Below are 18,143 nucleotides of genomic sequence, written 5' to 3'. Positions count from 1 at the left end.
GGTCGGGAGGCTGGGGCCTGTGGGGGTGCGGAGGGGGGATGTTTTTCATATTGGATTTGCCTCTATACGGAAAACCAGATGTGCAGTAAAATGGATGTGAATCCTTTTTGGGGGGCGGGGGTATTATTATTTTTGAAACCCAAGTGGTGACCGGGGGCTTCCAGACCCTACGGCAGTTTGTAAAATCTTCCTTTATTTTTTCCTCGTAGTGTGGGTTTTCTTTGTTTTTTGTTTTGTTTTAAAGAACAACCAAAATGTACAACAAGATTTTGAATGAGCTGTAAATAGGGCTGGGAAAGGCAGAAACTTGTGCTGGTTTTAAATTGTCTGTATTTCTGTGTTTTAATAGAAGCCTCAATTTTCTGTTTTAAAACAACAACAAAACTTTTTAAAAAATCAATGTACGAAAAAATCAAAAACTCTTGCAGAGGGAGTTCTAGGGGAGTGGGAGGAGGTGAGAGTGGGTATTGAGAGAGCCCTCTGCAAAAGAGCCTCTTTGCCAGCCCCACATCATTCATGCATCAGAACAGCTTGTGTGCAGGGATGCATGGTTTTGAACAGACATATATACACATCTTAGATCCTGATTCTGCAGTCAGACCCTCTGGGCCTGTACTCGATTCAGGGGTGCACCCAGTCATATGGATCCACCTGCAGGATTGGAGCTGCTGAGATGTCTATAAAACAGTGTTGGTTGTGGGAGTCGCTGTTTGGTGGTTGGGATTGATAGTGGTCTTTATCTGTCTCTGCTACATGGTGAAGCTGCTGGTAGCATGAGCAAAGAGAGGGCCCAGTTGTTTAGTTTAGGGAAGGGTGGGGGTCTGATCCCACTCTGCAAGTAACAAGTAACTGGACCATGAGCCTCCACCCAATCATGACACTCCCTGCTCCCCTCTCCATCCCCAGATGTTGTGTGTGATGTGTGCATGTCGCTGTGGAGTGGAGATAGCAGAATGAACACTGGGATTTCTGACTGGCTGATTTCATCCTGTGCTTCCTGGATGTGTTGTGCAGAGGCCAGGAGGGAACTCAAGACACACACAGACACCCCCCCCCACCAAAGCATCCCATACTTCTTGTTGGCTCTGCTCCCACTTACATGAGTTCATGCATCTCACCCTGCTGCACTATGCCCCTTGCCTTCTTTACAGTCCTTTGCCTCCGAAGTGCACACATTTCTGTGGGAGAGCTAGCCTGATGCATAAAAGCAGGCATTTTATGGTAAAGGTTCTCCAAGCATTTTCTCAATCTGGGAATCCCAGACTCCTCCATTAAAGGCCCTAGAGGCAGTTGGCCAGCAGTTGTAAGGCCACCTTTATACCCTGAAACCACCTGCAGCAGCCCTGCTCTCTACTATGGATGTGCAGCCTGTAGAGACATCAGGTCCTTGCATGCAATACTCCACCTGGATACAAGAGGCCTCCTGCTCAGATTGAGCTGATGTTTTTCTAAACGAAGCTCTAGTTCAAACAGTAATTTATTCAGGGAAGTTCCATGGCTTGTGTTATACAGGAAGCTAGACTAGATGATCACAATGGTCTCATCTGGTCTTAGAATCTATGCTGGGAGATGTCTCCTCCACAGGTCATTCCATGTTACTCCTAGGAGCAGCTGGGACTTCATTTCCACCACCACTGTAGGCTGCTTAAAGCAAGGACTGCAAGCATAAGTTTCGTGTGGGGGAGTGTCCCCATGCCTGGCACCCCCTTCCTGCAGAGAGTTCTTAGAGTGTGCTATGACAGCTTTTTGAAGGGAGGTTGGAGATAATCCATGTGTGCATGCAGTCTCTGTGGATTGCAGGAAAATATTCTAAAAAATGGATCCAAATGACCATGGGGCACCCTAACCTACCACCAATTTGAGGTTTATCTCAGAAAAGCCAGCCTTTTTGTTGCCCCTCTCATAGCAAAGGGGCCCCTTCCCTAAGCACCACAATGGAGGAGAAATAAAGCTTCTGCACCGAGAAGTTGAGAAGCACTGCATGAAATGTGAACCTTCTGTTTGTGGTTCCAAGAGTGAATCTGTTAGCAAAGGCTGCTGAACTGCACCAGCCCAACAGTCTCTTAGGCCAGATCCCAATGGGCTGAAACCAAAAAATTTAGACAGAAACATTCCCAAGTTTGAGGGTGTTTTGTGGGAATGGGGCTGGCTGGGAAGTCTGGATCCAAACCCAGTACAAGGGTGTTGAGCTCTGGTCTTTTGCTTTGGGCCTGTGTCTAGAGACCATGAGTGTGGCTCTCAGAACAGCAACGGGCTAAAACCAGAGGGACTTTTCCAGCTCTGTCCCATTTGGTAAAATGGGAACAACCCATTGCGTTGCCCATCTCTGCCTGGGACAGTCCCCTGCCCTGTCGAAGGGCCAAGAGGGCTGTCCCCTCCACCTCCCACTCTAAGTGCACTCAGGCACCTTGCTTTTTAACCAGGGTGGTTGTTTACCCATTTTAGAGACTGGAGGGGGGAAGATTGGTGCTGGAAGAGCTGGTTCAAGCAGAACAATACAAACCATACTGTAAAACAAACCTTCCCTATTTCTCCATGTTGCCCCCTGGCAGTGCTGTTGGGGGTGACGCCTGCTAGTATTTCCCTTGTAAACACCATTGGGAGTTGCTCAGGACCAGCACAAAAGCCCCTGGCCCCATACGCTCAGGGGCATTTCACCCCCCACCATTAAGTCTCTCTATTTGAAGCCATAATCTTTTAAATAAAATTAATCTTTGTCTCCAGGCAGCCATTGCTTTGACCCCTGAGTGATTAAAAGCTCCAGTGTGTAGACCTCCTACACTTCCCTCTGCCCATCTGGTCTAGCTGAGAAATGTCCTGAGGTGTTGGATCTCTGTTCTGTCAGCATTGTCCTCACATGAGTCAGGGCCTGCAAGTTGCAATATGTCTGTGTGAGGAAAGTCAGTGCAGCTGTGTAGAAGAGCGAGAGAGAGAACTCGCAGATGCAGGTGGGAGTGATGGCGTTCCAGGTAACAGACAGGGAAGGTGACAGTGATGATGTTATTTATCCCATGTTAGATTGCATGACAGTTGGGAAGGAGCAAGGCCTACAGCCCAACCGCCCTCAGTACAAAAGTGAAATTCTGGTACTTTGCAAGGCTGTTGGCCCTCCTGGGGCACTTTTTGTTTGGTCTTCAGAGCAGCCAACTGGGAAGTCGTAACCAACCCCCCACTGCCCTAGCAGCCAGTCTTCATGATGTCTGAATCTGGAGGCCAGCAAGGCTGAGTGGTGCCTTTTTTTGCTTCGGGTACCATCTCCCAAACAGGTCTAGTTCATCAGCAATATGGTGGGAGCCTTTCAGAGGTGAATGGTCGCCACCCCTTGTTTGCTCTGTAACCCTCTGCTGTGCGCTGGGTCTCATCTTGTGCTTTATTGCTTCATTTATTGGCTTCAGTTTTGTGTGCTGAATTCTACCCAGTCATGGTTATGGATGCCCATTTGTTTCTAACTATGATATGTCAATGTTTTTTCCTGCTCCACACAAAGGAAAACGTCTTTCCAATGCAATTTTAAGCAATCACATGTCCAGAATTAGCTTTCATGTCAAGGTAACAGTGACTGACCCCCCCCCCTTTCTCTGTCATCCCATGGAGAAACTTCCCCAGTCATTTTGTACCATTATATAAATATATATATAAAAATATAAATATATAAATACAATATGTGAAGACATCTTATTGGTTTTTATTTTGAAACAATTTTTAGGCTTGTTTTTTGGGTATCTGTGCTGCCTGTAATGTATTGACCTGTTTTATAGGTGCCTTTTTATTAAAAAGAGAAGTTTCAAAACCTGATCCTTGGAGCCTGTCTTCACTAGTCTGAGTTTCTTCAACATTAGCTAGTGTGGCCCACTGTACTTGGGGGCTCACATCAAATCACATATAGCTGGTAGTTGCTGTTTGGTAGAGCCCCAGCGAAGAACTGGCTTGGACACATGCTTTTCTTCTGGTTGTTTTCTCCAACTTACGTTTGAGTAATGAGGAAAGTTGTTGCCATGTGAAGGGCAGAGATGTTGTTAATGCCCAGATTATCCGAACTACAAGTCAAATCTTAGCTTTTAACTGCAATCCTTTCCAATGATGCCAACAGCAGTCTTCTGCTCCTAGCAGGATCTGATGCTGTAGTAGCACCTATGATCAATGTCCTGCTGAGCTAGGCCACTGGCTAACCCTCTGTTGCTGCTTTTTGGGTAGTTCATCTTCTCCATTCAGTTGGAAACAGCTACCATGAGGCAATAAAAGAGCCCATTCCCTCCCTGCCCTGCTGTCAGCCCAGCTCTCTGCACCATAAACCATGTGTGTCTAAGCCCTCTTGCTCTCTCAGAACTGCAGAGCCATGGATGCTCCTGAGCCAGTCTCTCTCCTGCTGGGCAAAAGCAGTGAAGGAAAGGAGCAGCGTTGGCTTTATTCTCTGACTGCTCCCTTGGAGCTAGTCATCAAAGGCTACAAAATAATCTTCACTCCCTGATTGCAAACTATGTCAGTCAGCATACGTGTGTGTGTGTGTTCTTTCCATGTGCTGTCCCAGCTCTGCACAGAGAGCTAGTGCAGCAGACTTCAATATATTGAGACAAGTTACGCATTACACTCCTGGCTAAGAACATAGGAGTTGCTGATTCAAACCCTCTTTCTGCTTGCTGAGCTGGGATTTTAACTTTATTCTCATACCTCCAGTGAATGGCTGAAGTGCCAGAGTGGGAAGTATTTTGATGTGGGAGCTCCCTTGGTCTTTCCTGGTGAAGCTGGTCCACCACCACTAAATAATAATTGGGTCAAACTCAGGCTGTGAATCCTTTGGTAGTCCAGTTGTTTCGGTACGTTCTCCAGAATGGGTGAGTTGCTGGTTCAAATCCCTTTTGTGCTGGTTGAGATGGGATTTGAAGCAGGCTCCCTTACCTCCCCTCTGCCTCAGTGGAGGGGATCTGGTGCCTGAGGTGCAGGCTATATTGACTGTGGACTCTACAGAGCAGCTCTTGCTGGTTTAATTAATGAGTAATTGGGTCCATACAAAAGACCCAAATCTCTTTTGTCCCCAGTGGCTAGGATACACACCCAGGCTGTGGCACAGCCCAGGTGACTCCCCTTCTCTGCTGAGGGGTGTGAACTGGTGGCTCCCACCTCTCACGGAAGAGTCAGAGATGGGGTTCAGACAAGGATGTCCCACTGCAAAGGGCAATCACCTGGGAGGGAGGAAATCCTGGTGCAATCCCCTGCTGAATAGGCAAAGTATGGCTTTGAACCAGGCTCTCCAACAACCCAGGTGTGAGTATTCTCACCACCAGCCTATAGAGGGATTCTGACTTTTGGCCTGGCCTGAAGAATTGTTAAGTCAATTGCAATAGCTTCAAAAGGCAAGAGTGAGGGAGCCCCTCAGTACTATACCCCAAAGCCCAGGGCACACACCTTGGCTGCAGGAGAACCCTCTTCAATCTGCTTCTCCACAGGCCAAGGGACAATTTGAACCAGCATCTCCCACAGGCCAGGCATGTAACCTAACCACCAGGTTGCAGAGCACGTCTTGCCCATGGGCTGGCCCAAAGAATAGTTAATTCAAGTGTAACGGCTTCAAGAGGCAACAATGAGGAACCACCCCATCATGAAAGCCCAAAGTTTAGGGTGCACACGTGGGATACAGGAACTGGCTAGTCAAGCCCTCTCTTAACAGACCAGGGTGGGTGTGTTGCCCTAGCATTTCCCACAATCTACAGCAGTCACTGAACCACTGGCCTAGAGAAGGCATCTCAATTATTCTAGGGGCCAGTGAGTGGGTAAGTCAAGTGGAACAGCTTCGAGGCAAACATGAGGGAACCCCTCCCCCCTGCCTTTCTGTGGCTGTGATGGGGTGGACTAGGCCCAGAGGCCCCATGTTGGTGGCCTCAGGGTCCTGCTACACTCATCCCAGCTGAGGAGCAGTGGAGCGGTCCTCGAAGCAGGCTAGAGTGGCTGCAGAGGAAGCAGCTAATCATGGCCTAGCAGGGCCATATAAAAGGAGCTGCAGAGCAGCGCAGCAGTTAGTTGCTGCTGGAAGCTGGAGAAGAAAGGACTGCAGGCCTGTCTAGCTGAGGGATCTGCAGCACAATGGCCAGCGAAGTGGAGGCAGGGAATGGGGGAGCGAGAGGCTCCTGGCTGGCTGCTAGGACTGAGCCAAAGACAATTTGATCCCCCAGGCCCTGCTAGCAATGAAGGAACTCTGGGCGGGCTGTGGACACTGAGCCGGGACTGAGCCTGGGGAGGGCCACAGGAAGATAGTGGCTCCAGGGAGGAAGCCCTGGGGATACAGCCCAACATCAGGGCTGGACTAGTTTAAAGACTGCAGACACACCCAACCAGAGGGGGCGCTTGTGAGAGGTGGGTGCTGACCCCATTATAGGGGCCCAGGGTATTGTCAGTTGGCATGCAGAAAGAAGTTACTCACCTTGTGCAGTAACGCTGGGTCTTCGAGATACATGTCCCTGTGGGTGCTTTGCTGTATGTGCTCTTGTGTGCCTGTGCTGTTGATTACCAAACTTTGGTAGCAGTGTCCTTTTGATAGCTGTCAATCACTGTGTGCCACCAGGCTGAGCCTTGGATTCTATCTAGGTAAAGCCCCATAGGCAGCTCCTGCCACAAAGGCCCATCTGTCCCAGTTGTTCAGGTATGGGCTAGGGGCAGGTCCAGTTCTCAGTCCAGAGAAGCTATTTCTTACATGATCACTGCTCCTCTGCCCTGTTGCACTGACCTGTTTGGAGCTGCTCAGCGATTTGGGCATGTAACGTCTGTTACAGACTTTGCTGCATTCGATGTCCAGCTTCCTGTGTGTTTTGGTGAAGCCCAGGGCTTAAATTCTCAAAGATTATTTCCCGGAGCACCCCACCCCATTAGGGGCTCCAGGCTTTAGCTTGGGGGTGGAGGGGTGCCAGGGCTTGGGGCTTTAGCCCCGATGCCTCCGCAGGTTTGAAACTATTTACCAGAGCTCCACTCTGGTGTGCTCCAGCTGAATTTAAGCCCTGGTGAAGCTCCTCTTTCTTTGACTCACTCTTTCCTCTTTGCTTGATGATGAGTTGTTGCCAGGTAGCCATGGATCTGCAAGACTGGGCTGCAGCGTCACATAGCAGGCAGGACTGTAGAGCAGTGTATTATCCCTATTTTGGAGACGGTCAAACTAAGTCTATGTGACTTGACCAAGACCACATCAGGCATTAGTGTCACAGCTTTAGAATCCCTTGCTCAGACTGCTGGACCATGCAGTCTCTCACTCTTGAGCTGCCTCTTCTTGCGGCCAGGGCCAAACTTGGATGAGCAGCAGAGCAGGCAGACAAATAAGTGTTTTTGCCACCAGGCAGTTCTTGCAGCAATTATGGAAACCTGGGAGCACCAACTCTCCCCGGGCCTAATGCACTGTGAGCACTTTAATAAGACCTCTCCAACGAAACAAGCTCCACTTGATTTTTTTTTTCTTAATTAAAGCGGCTGAGCTTTGAGTCCAACTCTGCTATGGGTTGGCAAATCTGAAACTTGAATAAAGTATGCTATGCATCTGATGAAGTGGGCTGTAGCCCACGAAAGCTTATGCTCAAATAAATTTGTTAGTCTCTAAGGTGCCACAAGTACTCCTGTTCTTTTTGCGGATACAGACTAACACAGCTGCTACTCTGAAACGTGAATAAAGTAGATTATAGTAACCTATTAGGGTTAGCTGATGTCTCAGTACAGTGGTGATGGGTGCTCTAGGCAGTCCTTGGTTAAAAACTGAGCGAAACCTGGATCTTACATGTGCCCTAAAATAATAGAGCCTGCTGCAGCACTAGTGAAAAGAATAAATTCCATTGAGCCTCATAAGCAACACATGAAAGGCTCCTTTTATCTCCATACAGAACTTATCAGAAAGGCATCTGACCAGCCAGCAGCTATTCATTGGTCTCTCTGATCTGTCTGTGTTTCAGAATATTGACAATTCTGGCTGACTTTCTGCAGAAGCATGAGACATGCGAGGTGGAAAAAGTACTTTATTTAATCATTATAGTTCATTTAAAAAAAACTCAGCAGACAAAATTTATGGTGAGTTTATAGGGACACTAGATATAAGTTATAGTAAAAAAAATAAAGCCTCTCAAAATTCCCCTTTGAGTTATGAACACTGAAATAATGTACAAACTGTAGCTGGACTTTGCCACAGTAGCAGTTTAAACAAACTTTTCGGCATTTCTCCCTGCTTGGACCATAAGAATCACCTCCTCAGCTTCACTGGGGTCCTCAGTGGCTGTGCTGTGAACACCGCAGGGAATGTTTGATTAACAAAAATAAAAAACAAAGTTACATCCCTTGGAATTTAAAAAATAAATAAATCTCTAAACCTTGGACTTTTCCTGTTGGGGTTAGAGTTGGTAAAAGGCTTCACCAATGCTCCATTTTGGGCTGAATTTAGCCCAACGGTGATCCTTTAAATATGGATCATTCCCCTACAGATTCTTCTTCTGACAGATCATTTTTCTGGAAAGGGGTGAGTGAATTGTAGTTGGTCTCTTTGTTATTGGGTGAATGCTACTAGTAACCTTAGCACAAAGCTCAAACATCCACTCTGCCACATGGGCAGTTTGACAACACTGAAATTAATACTGATCAGCAGAAATAGTTTTAGTTTTGCCTAGAAAATCAGGTTAATTTTGGAGCAGATTTTTACAAATGTATTTGCGGTTAGGTTGTGCCTCGGATGAGTGGTGGCCAATGGCTCTTTAGACAGAACTATAACATACATTTCAAGCCAAAGTAACACTTTACCTATTAAGAAAAATATAAAGAAAGCAGCAGCATTGCCTACACATTGTCCCTGTCGATGTGACAATAGCTAATGGAAAACAGACAGTTAAACAGAGTCCCTTATGGCTGCTCTACACAGACTTGCCTGAAATAACCCCAGCTGTGGGTTAAAACTGCTGTCGTTAGTTTGGTGCATGTCTGTGTAGAGGCCTGATCCTGAGCGCTGCGGGGTACCCACAACTCTGGTATGAAGTCAAAGTTCAGACCCTTTTACCCTAAAATCTAATACGTGAAATTTTTAAAAACACCATCAATGCAAGTAGCGCTAGAATGCCTGAAAGCACAGTACAAAGCATAGCAAAAACTTTCCCTTGTCTCCCCCTGAAGAAAAAAAACAAAACAAAAAAACCAACCTCCTCCCTACCCCCCCAAACTCCTTTTCTCCTTCCATGTTCTGTTTTACTCTGGAATAATGGGAATTCTTGCTCTTAAAACCAAGAGATACAGCAACCGACCCCCAAAGCAAATCAGTAACACATTCAGCCTTATTTCCCTCCTCCTCCCCCCCCGGTAATCAAAGTAGGAGAGGGTCTGTGCCAGCATTCAGTTACAAGACTGGACAGGGCCTGCTCAGAGAATATTCACCCTCAAAGGAAATCAATTAGTTCCAGTAAGTCAGTAACTGGAATTATTAATAGCAATAAAATGGATTGAAAGTGAGTGAGAAAGTATGCATCTGATGGGCAGGAAAGGAATTCCTGACAGTAAAGTCTTTGGGCCTATGGAAGAGTCTCCCAGTGTGAGTCGCAGAAACGCCGCCGTTGGGGATTGAGGCACCCAACCTGCCCAAAGCCCCAGGAAAGGTACAACAGGAGACAACCCCACGTTGTCTGGAGGAGATGGGCTGGCTGCCTTACAGACCTCTTCTACTTCCAAATTCTGTGATACAGTCAGAAGAGCAGTGTCCAGTCCTTTGTAGTGACCAGAACGGTGTGTAACATGCAGCTACGTGCCCAACTAACTAAAATGTACTCTAAACGTCGTCATATTTTACATGACTTTCATTAAACATAGAACGGTTTCTAATTAAAAGCAATAATCGGGCTGTTTCACTTTCTTCTGATCACCTTAATGAGCTGCACAGACTAAATCATGCTCTTCCATTTCTCTGATAAAAATCTCTCCGTCCTCTGGAATTTCCTGTTTGTCATTTTCTAAGGGCCCAATTCTGTGGTTGGCTCTGCACATGGGGCTCCTCCAGTGGGGAGGATGCAGTATCAGAGCTAACTTACTAGGGTCCCAGCAAGCCCCTTTGCAGTGGTTGCTATGTAAAGTCAGTATTTACCAAGGGCTACCACAAACCATTTCTCCATATACTTAGCACAGGAAGTAACTATGTGGTAACAGTTGGCAAGTATTTGCTGTTTTAATGGTGGCCTTTAGACCTCAGTTTCTTGTGGAGAGGAGGGAAGTGGTAGGGATGATACTGAGGCGCAGAGCTGAGTCCTGCACCAAGGGCATTACATGCTCTGCTGGCCAGGAACACCAAGGTCTATCTCAGCCCCGTGCCCAGTTCTTTCCCCACTAGAAGGTGCTGACAGAAGTGATGGTGTCCGACTCAATCCCACTGCTCTTCCTCGTCACATCAAGGATCTCCTGCAGGGTCTCCTGGCTTATGCAGCCCAGGTCTCGGAGGATCCGGAAGAAGTCGTTGCGGAACTTGACTCCAACAAAGGCATAGAGGATGGGGTTGAGACAGCAATGTGTGAAGCCAATCACCTCTGTCACCATGATGCTGGTGCCCAGCTGGTCCGCCAAGGCACAATCGTTCGGTAAGGTTTCCAGCTTGTCTAGCGTGTCCAAAAAGATGACCATGTGGTAAGGGCTCCAACAGAGTAAGAACACCCCTGTGACCAGGATGGCCACTCTCACGGCCTTCTGCCTCTGCAGTCGCTGAGACTGGCACAGGGTCCTCACAATGGCTGTATAGCAGTAGCACATAACCAGCAGGGGCACGAAGAAACCCACAATGTGATACAGGAAGCGGGTTGCCAGCCACATGTTGCTGCCATGAATCCCAACTTGCTGGAAATTGCAGACACTGTGGTTGCTGTTGTCTGACCAGACCTCCATGAGCACTAGATCGGGCAAGGTCAGCACCAGGGAGATGAACCAAATGGCCAGGCACGTGAGGTGGATGGACCTGACTCTGCGCTTCCTGTAGGTGTGAATAGCGTACACTATGGCCAGGTAGCGATCCACACTGATGCAGCCCAGCAGCATGCTGCTGCAGTAGAAGTTGATTTTGTGGACAGCGCTGAGGACTTTGCAGAGGAAAGTGCCGAAGATCCAGCCAGTCAAGCTCTCGGTCACGCCAAAAGGCAAGGTGAGCACTAGCACCAGATTGGCCAAGGCTAGATGAAAGAGGAAGTTCTCGGTGGTAGTGCGAGCGCGCTTGTAACGCTCCAGGATGATCAATACTAGGGCATTGCCCAAGGTCCCCAGAAGGAATATCAGAAGGTAGACTAAGGGCACAAAGATCTTCTTGAAAGGATGTGTGGGATCGCTAGCCAGTGACGAGACTGTATCTGGACAAAAGTAGTCATCGTAGGATCTTGTGGTATTGTCATTGTCGTTGTAGTCACTGAATTCCCCCAGCAAATTCTGCAGAACAGGAGGAGAATAATCCCATTACAGGCTGCAGTTTCTGTACAGCCATTTCCCAGGAGAAAGCCCAACCATTACATAGGAAATGCCAGACAAGATTAGACACCTAGTCGATCAAGTCCAAGGCCCTGCCTCTGGACAATAGCCAGCACCAGACACTTCAGAGGAAGGTGCAGGAAACCTCCAGCAGCAGATGTGAGATAATCTGCCGCCAGGGAGGGTCTCATCCTGATCTTTGATCGTTAGAACCTCCTGCTCCAGCATTTAAGCCAACGTTTATCTCCCTTCCATTACGTTTTATCATTAACTAAAATATTTCTTGATATTCTTGTTATCCATATAAATATACAATCTCTTTTGAATCTTATTAAGTCCATGGCTTCAACTATCTCCTGTGGCAATGAGTTTCTCAGTCTAAGTACGCACTGCGTGAACAAATATTTCCTTTGGTTAGTTTTGAATTTGCCACCCTCAATCTCATTGAATGTCCCCTTATTCTTGTGTTATGGGACAGGGTGAACACAAGCATCCAGTCAGCTTGTCTATCCCATTCATTATTGTATAGACTTTTATCAGGTCCCCTCTTATTCAGCTATTGCTAAGGTAAACAATCCCAATCTCTTTTCATAGAGTTTTTTCCCAGCCCTTGATCATTCTTGTCACCTTTCTTTGAACCCTTCTAATTCCATTGTATCCTTTTTGGGATGGGGGACCAGAACTACACAGACTGTCTGGAGGAGGATGTCTTGGTGGTTTATATAGAGGCATTAGAATATTCTCCATATTATTCTCCACCCTATTCCTTGTTGACACTCACAGGTTGTTAGCTTTCTGAGCACTGCTGCACACTGGGCAGAGCCCTCCATTGAACTGGCCACCTTCACGCCCTTTCCTGAGTTGATGCAGTTAATTCAGAACCCTGTAAGGGCTACGAATAGTACATTTTCCCCTCCTACATGCATTACTTTGTACTTATCAACACTGAACTTTAGTCACCATTGTGTTGCCCATTTTACCTGGCTTGGTTGTGTCCCTCTAATTAACTTTTCTGTCGTTTTCTATCATGTTAATTCCATATTCTGTTCCCAAAACTACCTTCACACACTGGCCCCAAGGACTTTCTCTGATTTGTCTGTAGGGTGATTACAAACTATGCTGTATCTTGAGACAGAGAATATATTGCCACTCCTCTTGACTCAGTACTGTCCCGCAGCATGACACCACAGCTGTCTGAGCTCCTTGGGCTAAACTACTGCTGGGAATTTGTGATATCAGGTCCACACCCAATGCGCAGGCTGTGATGCTGCCACACAAAGTGAGATTTGCACTGGGAACAATGCAGCAGCTGGCCAATGGAGTGAGCTGTACGTAGGCACTGGAGATGGGACGGCCATTGCCTCCTACTTTTAAAAACCTGGCTGGGAGGGAGCACACTGAGCCTGGCTGGCGGCAGCTGGGGTCTGCTCTGCCTTGTGGCACATGCATCATGCTGGTCAGTTCCGGTTTTGTGTTGTCTTGCATGCCTGCAGCTGGTCCCTCACCTGCTGGTGGCTGAAACCACAGCAGTGGCTTCTAGGGGCTGGGGCCTAACCAGGTTTGGGAAGCAGAATGGACCCATTACCCAAAGGCCTTGGGCTTGCCAGCAAGGAGGGGAAGGAGTGAGGGAAGGAAGGGACTTAGAGAAGATCCTGTTGGTGGGGGGCTTGCCCTCCTCACTTTTATAGTCCTTTTGGCACCCATGGAGCTGTATCACACACCAAGTTTTTTATTCAAAGCAGAAATCAAATCAAAGTCCTGAGCACTAGAAAGCTGGCAAAGCCCAGCCCTCACAGTGGAGCACATGCTCTGACTGTCCTGCGCTGCTCCAGGCAGGCAATGGACAGAGCCTGCTAGCCAAAACAAGAGTGCTCAGGAAAAGGGGAGGGTGGAAATCAATGAGAAGAGGAACAAAGGGCCAAGCAAGGGTTCATGGCAAAAATGTCACAGACAGCCAGTGATGAGCTGCTAAAATCTTAACAACCCATTCCCTATAAAAAGTTCTGATTTAAGGGATGTGCCACAGTATGTATTTTTTGTACCAATAGGGTTACCATACATCCATATTTTCCCAGGAGGAATTTTTAAATTTTAAAAATTCCGCCCGGGCGGCGATTTAAGAACCAAAAAGCCTGACATCTCCAGGAAAATACGGATGTATGTTAACCCTACCTAAAGTTCTTTTTTAAAAAGATGGGCCTGAACTAGAAATGAGCTCCGTTTCACATGTGTGGGTCCCTGCCACTCCCTGGGGGTGTGCACATGTGTGGGTCCCAGCTGCTCCCTGCCCCCCTCATTGAAGCAGGTGTGCAGGGTTACTGCCCTGGGAACTGCAGGGCACCAGTGGACGTGGGGCTGGCTGCAGACAGGGGCGTGGGGCAGGGCTAGCTGGAGGCAGGGGGTGCGACACGGGCTGGCTGGGGGCAGGGGGGTGCAGTAGGGGCTGGCTGTGGGGAGGGACAGCTCAACAAATACTAACCAGAAGATGGTAAGGGTTCCCCTGCAGTCAGGCTGAACACTCTCCCCCTCCCAAACACCTTCTCTGGAGACTGAGACTCTTGCATTGACCACAGCGGAAGTTTCTGCTTGCTGTTTTCATACCTTTCACTGCCAGCTGTAGCAGCCTGCACCTGCTGCACCTTCCCCCATTAGCCATAGTTCCTGCTTGAGCTGTTTTCAGAGCAATTTTTTTTTCTTTTTTTGGTTGCATTTTTTTTTTTAGAAACATCTCAACTGTCCTGTGAAATATAGTGAGTGTGAATCTCCCCAGTCATGAGACCCTAGGCCACATGGCAGAGGCAGAACGCTCCCTGGTTGGGGACACCCCCCTAAACACACACAAGCGATCTCTGGCTGTAGCAAGTGATGGCCTCACTTGAGGCAATGGCATGTTGTTAGCTTCTCGCCTGTAGAAAGCAACCCCTGGGACGTTGCACTGTGGCAGAGAGCTGTAGCTGCTGTGCACTCACGCAAATCTTTAAAGCGCAGTTTTGGAAAATAGTAAGGTGCTGGTGCTGCTTTACTCGTGTCTCCCCAGCGCCTCCTCCTAGGAGTTAGCCAATAGGCCAAGAGGTCAGGAAAGAAACCACACACCTTGGTCGGGTTTTCTACCTTCATCTAAAGCAACAGCAGGGCACCAGCCTGGAGGGACCAACACTCACCTCCACTAACTAAAACTCTGCAAAACGAATAGCTGCAAAGGAGGAGAGACGGCAAAGGGAGTCTTTAAACTACCCTTAATTTCATATTTTTCTGTTCCTAAAAATATTTCCTACCAGCTGCCTAGCTCATGTACATACCAGGAGTTAATGATGCCCATGGAACGTGTGCTAATAGCACTGACCATGGCAAGGGCCAATGCCCAAGGTCTACCCCAATGCTGGGGTGGTTCTATAACCTCATGCCTGATAAATACATCCTTAAGGGGTTCTTGTTTCAAAGGGCCCTCAGTATCTATGCCATCTGCAGCCCACCAGCTGCTGTACTATTAATGTGACACTACGAATGTGCACAGCATCTCATCAAATGCATACACAGGTTCCCTCTCTAAAAAGCTTACGTTTTCCCTTTGCAAAACAAATCAAAACAGGCTGCTCAAGAGCCAGGGAAGGGTTGCGAGGTTCCAAGCATCAGAGGGAGGAGGAGATGCTGCAGAACAATTTGGGACTGCACGGTTAATCACAAGAGTGCAGCATGGTGTCAAAACAAAAGGATAGCAATCCTTCAAAACATGAGCAGTGACTGCACAGTGCTAAACGGTTTTAACTGCAGAGAGTGGCTGTCAGCATCACCTTGCATTTACAACAGAAGATGCAGCACTCGAGCACCACTATCTACCACCATCTCATCTGTGATAAGGTGACAGGTAGGGTACTGTTTGTTTTTTACTGTAAGCCACTCGCCTCTGGCTTGGGAAACGTGCACAGTGCTGTGACTGCGCTGTCCTCTCATGTACGTCTCAGGCTGGGAGAGAGCAGCAAGTGTGGGTGGGAGCGGACAGAGATGAGTCAAAGAGACAAAGTATTTAGGTATTGAATGCAAGCTGAAGCAGAAAGGGGTTGGAGCGCAGCAACAAGAGTTACATAGAGTGTGACACACTAGGGCTATTGAAACACAGCTGTGAGGGACCTTACAGCATTCAGTATGGCAGGTGCAGAGATTAGTCCCCATGACTCGCAGGGGCAATAGGCTGTTTCCAACGCCTGCTGCTTGGCCAGGGACTCAACATTTTGCTTTAAGGATGGATTTGCTGGGAAAACGTGTGTGTGCTTGCGAAAGCCTCTAGTAGCAGGAAAAAGGGGCCTAAAAATAAGGAAGGAGGAAGGAATAGAACAGGAGAATTATGTAATAGCTTCCGTTTGTCACTGCTGTGGGGGTATGTGTGTGTAATGATGGGGAATTACATGTAAAATAAAACAGAACTGGCAAGCCAAACATGGCACTAATTTTGTGTGTGTGTGTGTCTCTCTCTCTCTCTCCCCTTGCAGGAAGATAGATTAGATTACATTTATTTAATGCAATCCCTCAGGCTTTCTGCTTAAGAGGCTCCTAGAAAATAGAGATGGAAAAGACATCCCCCTATTAGTTCATCAAGTTCAGCCTCCCTCAAGTGCTAGGAGGACATTAAACTGATTCTACTCTACCTCACAACTGCCCATCTCTTCAGTCCCAAAGTCATCCATGTTCCACACAGATCTGGTGTTCCCCTCACAGTTGAATATCATTTACAGATGAGATAAAGTCATGGAGCTGAAGTTCTGGAAAGTTATTCACAACCAAGGAACAAATCCCACAGCACTTTAATTTCCCTGCATGAATAATTTTGTGTCTGTCACAGACTACATCCCCTATCTGGACCTGGGCAGGTTAAGCAGTAAGGACACACCACTGATTTTAGCTGTTTTTCTGCCAATAGGATAATTTATATATAAGGCATATAACCGAGAGGAGGGTGAAAAGAAAAAAAAAAAATCAGAATTGGTCTAAGATTCCATTAGTTGTTGTTTTGCAGAGCTTACCCACTGGATTCTGTACTTTGACCACCCCCACCTGCCGCTCACCGTGCTTTGCCCACTTTTCACTTTTTTCATTAAGGAGTGAGCTCTGCTTTACTCCCAGCTAAACTCCACCACCACGATTCTCCTGCTTGAGCCTTTCATTTAAAAGGAGGGGTCAGGGTGCTCAAAGAAGGGGAAGTATCGTTAGCAAAAAAAAAATACTGGACAAAAATAATTGTTCATTTTCTTTTAAAGTTTTCACAGGATTTTTCAACAAAACAAATCAAAAATTGTTCTGGGGTTTGTTGTTTTTTTGGGGGGGAGGTGAGGGCTGCTTTTTCCCTTTTCTCACCTTTCCACCACTCCCCTTCAAAGGAAACAAGGGAGAAAAAGGTAAGGGGAAAAATTAAACCAAAATGGAATGAATAGGTTTGTGTTTTTTGTTTCTGTTCAAATCAAATTTCCTTCAAAAAGTCATCTTTAATTTAAAAAAAAAGTTGAAAAACTTCTGAGCCACTCTATTTAAAAGCCAGGCTTGGTGGCAAATCTGCCGTGAGCTTTCCTTAGCATGGAACAATCATCTTTTAAAAGATATTATTGTTTTCAATTTACAAGGCTAATTAGAGGCTGGAATATACTGTGTCATAATTCAAATCTAGGCTATTTGTAGTATAGCTTCTCTCCTGGTAAAAAAACCTCTAATAAAAATACGCTACAGAACTGCTCTCGGGCAGGCTCCGCAAGACGACCCACTCATAGAAAAGGATAAAATGCAGGCAGGGATGCGAGTGTACAATTATGTTATTGTGGGATGTAGGTCTTTCATGTGTTTCCCAAGGTTATTGTAGCTTACCCAATTACTCCTGTTTGTTAAAGTTAGTGGGTTTGATTTCCCATGGCACTGCACCTTGTGCATTTACACCAGTGCACGGTGGTGTAAAATGCTGTCAAGTCAGAATACGTGTTTTAAACCCACTCGCTGCTGGTTTAAATGACTACACAAGGTGGGCTTCTCTCTAAGCAAGTTAACCTAGGAAGGAGACACATCTGATTCCCACCATCTCAGAATGAGCCTTTTGGCCACAAGAACAGAGCCTGCAATCCCAGCACCGACAGCAGGAGAATTGTAGAGCCACCACTGATGAAAACACTTTAAAGATATGGCACAAGTAATCATGGCATGTGAGAAGGGCTGGCATTCTCATCTGCACCTCCTGCAGCTGGCAAAAACATTCCTAAATAGGTGCTTTGGGGTCTAACTACCTTGGTTTGAAATTTTAGCTCGAGACCAAACTTATCTAACCGAAAGGGGGAAAATATGTGTTTGTGGGTGGGCGAGGTTAAAAGCCAAGCTCCTCAGCCCAGATAGAACACCCGTCACCCCCCCAGAATCCTCAACCTAAACTCATGGACATTGCAAAAACAAAGAGCCGTGCGTGACTTACCATGTCATAGCTCTTCATAGAGATGCTGTAGGGCCCCATTATTTGAGAGGCAGTTTTTCTCCTCCAGTGGTTTGGGTAGTGGCTCTGACAGAGACTATCAACCAACTTCCCTTTTTGATGAGGGGTTAATAATTTAACTGAGTGGGGCGGGGAATCTAGTTCTCATCAACAAAGTATTGAGCTTTTCAACTTTGCAAGGCAAATGAGCTCAAAGCTCAGAATGACCTATTTGAGCATCAGATTAGAATCTCGCTCTATCATC

The 18,143-nt window shown here is 47.0% G+C and overlaps 1 protein-coding gene across 1 annotated transcript; it reads right to left on the bottom strand.

Annotated features, from left to right (window-relative positions):
• Nucleotides 1-9,908: 9,908 nt before the first annotated feature.
• On the bottom strand, nucleotides 9,909-17,920 carry CXCR5 (C-X-C motif chemokine receptor 5). The gene is made up of 2 exons (XM_024207321.1): nucleotides 17,882-17,920; nucleotides 9,909-11,400 (listed from the first exon to the last, which is right to left on the bottom strand). The coding sequence occupies exons 1-2, from the start codon at nucleotides 17,918-17,920 to the stop codon at nucleotides 10,321-10,323; spliced, it is 1,119 nt and encodes a 372-aa protein (XP_024063089.1). The 3' UTR covers nucleotides 9,909-10,320.
• Between the last annotated feature and the right edge of the window lie 223 nt (nucleotides 17,921-18,143).

The sequence above is a fragment of the Terrapene carolina genome, unplaced genomic scaffold (genome assembly GCF_002925995.2).
Source record: "Terrapene carolina triunguis isolate 2854851 unplaced genomic scaffold, T_m_triunguis-2.0 Scaffold374, whole genome shotgun sequence".
Lineage (NCBI taxonomy): Eukaryota > Metazoa > Chordata > Testudines > Emydidae > Terrapene > Terrapene triunguis.
This window is presented reverse-complemented; position numbering and strand designations above follow the sequence as displayed.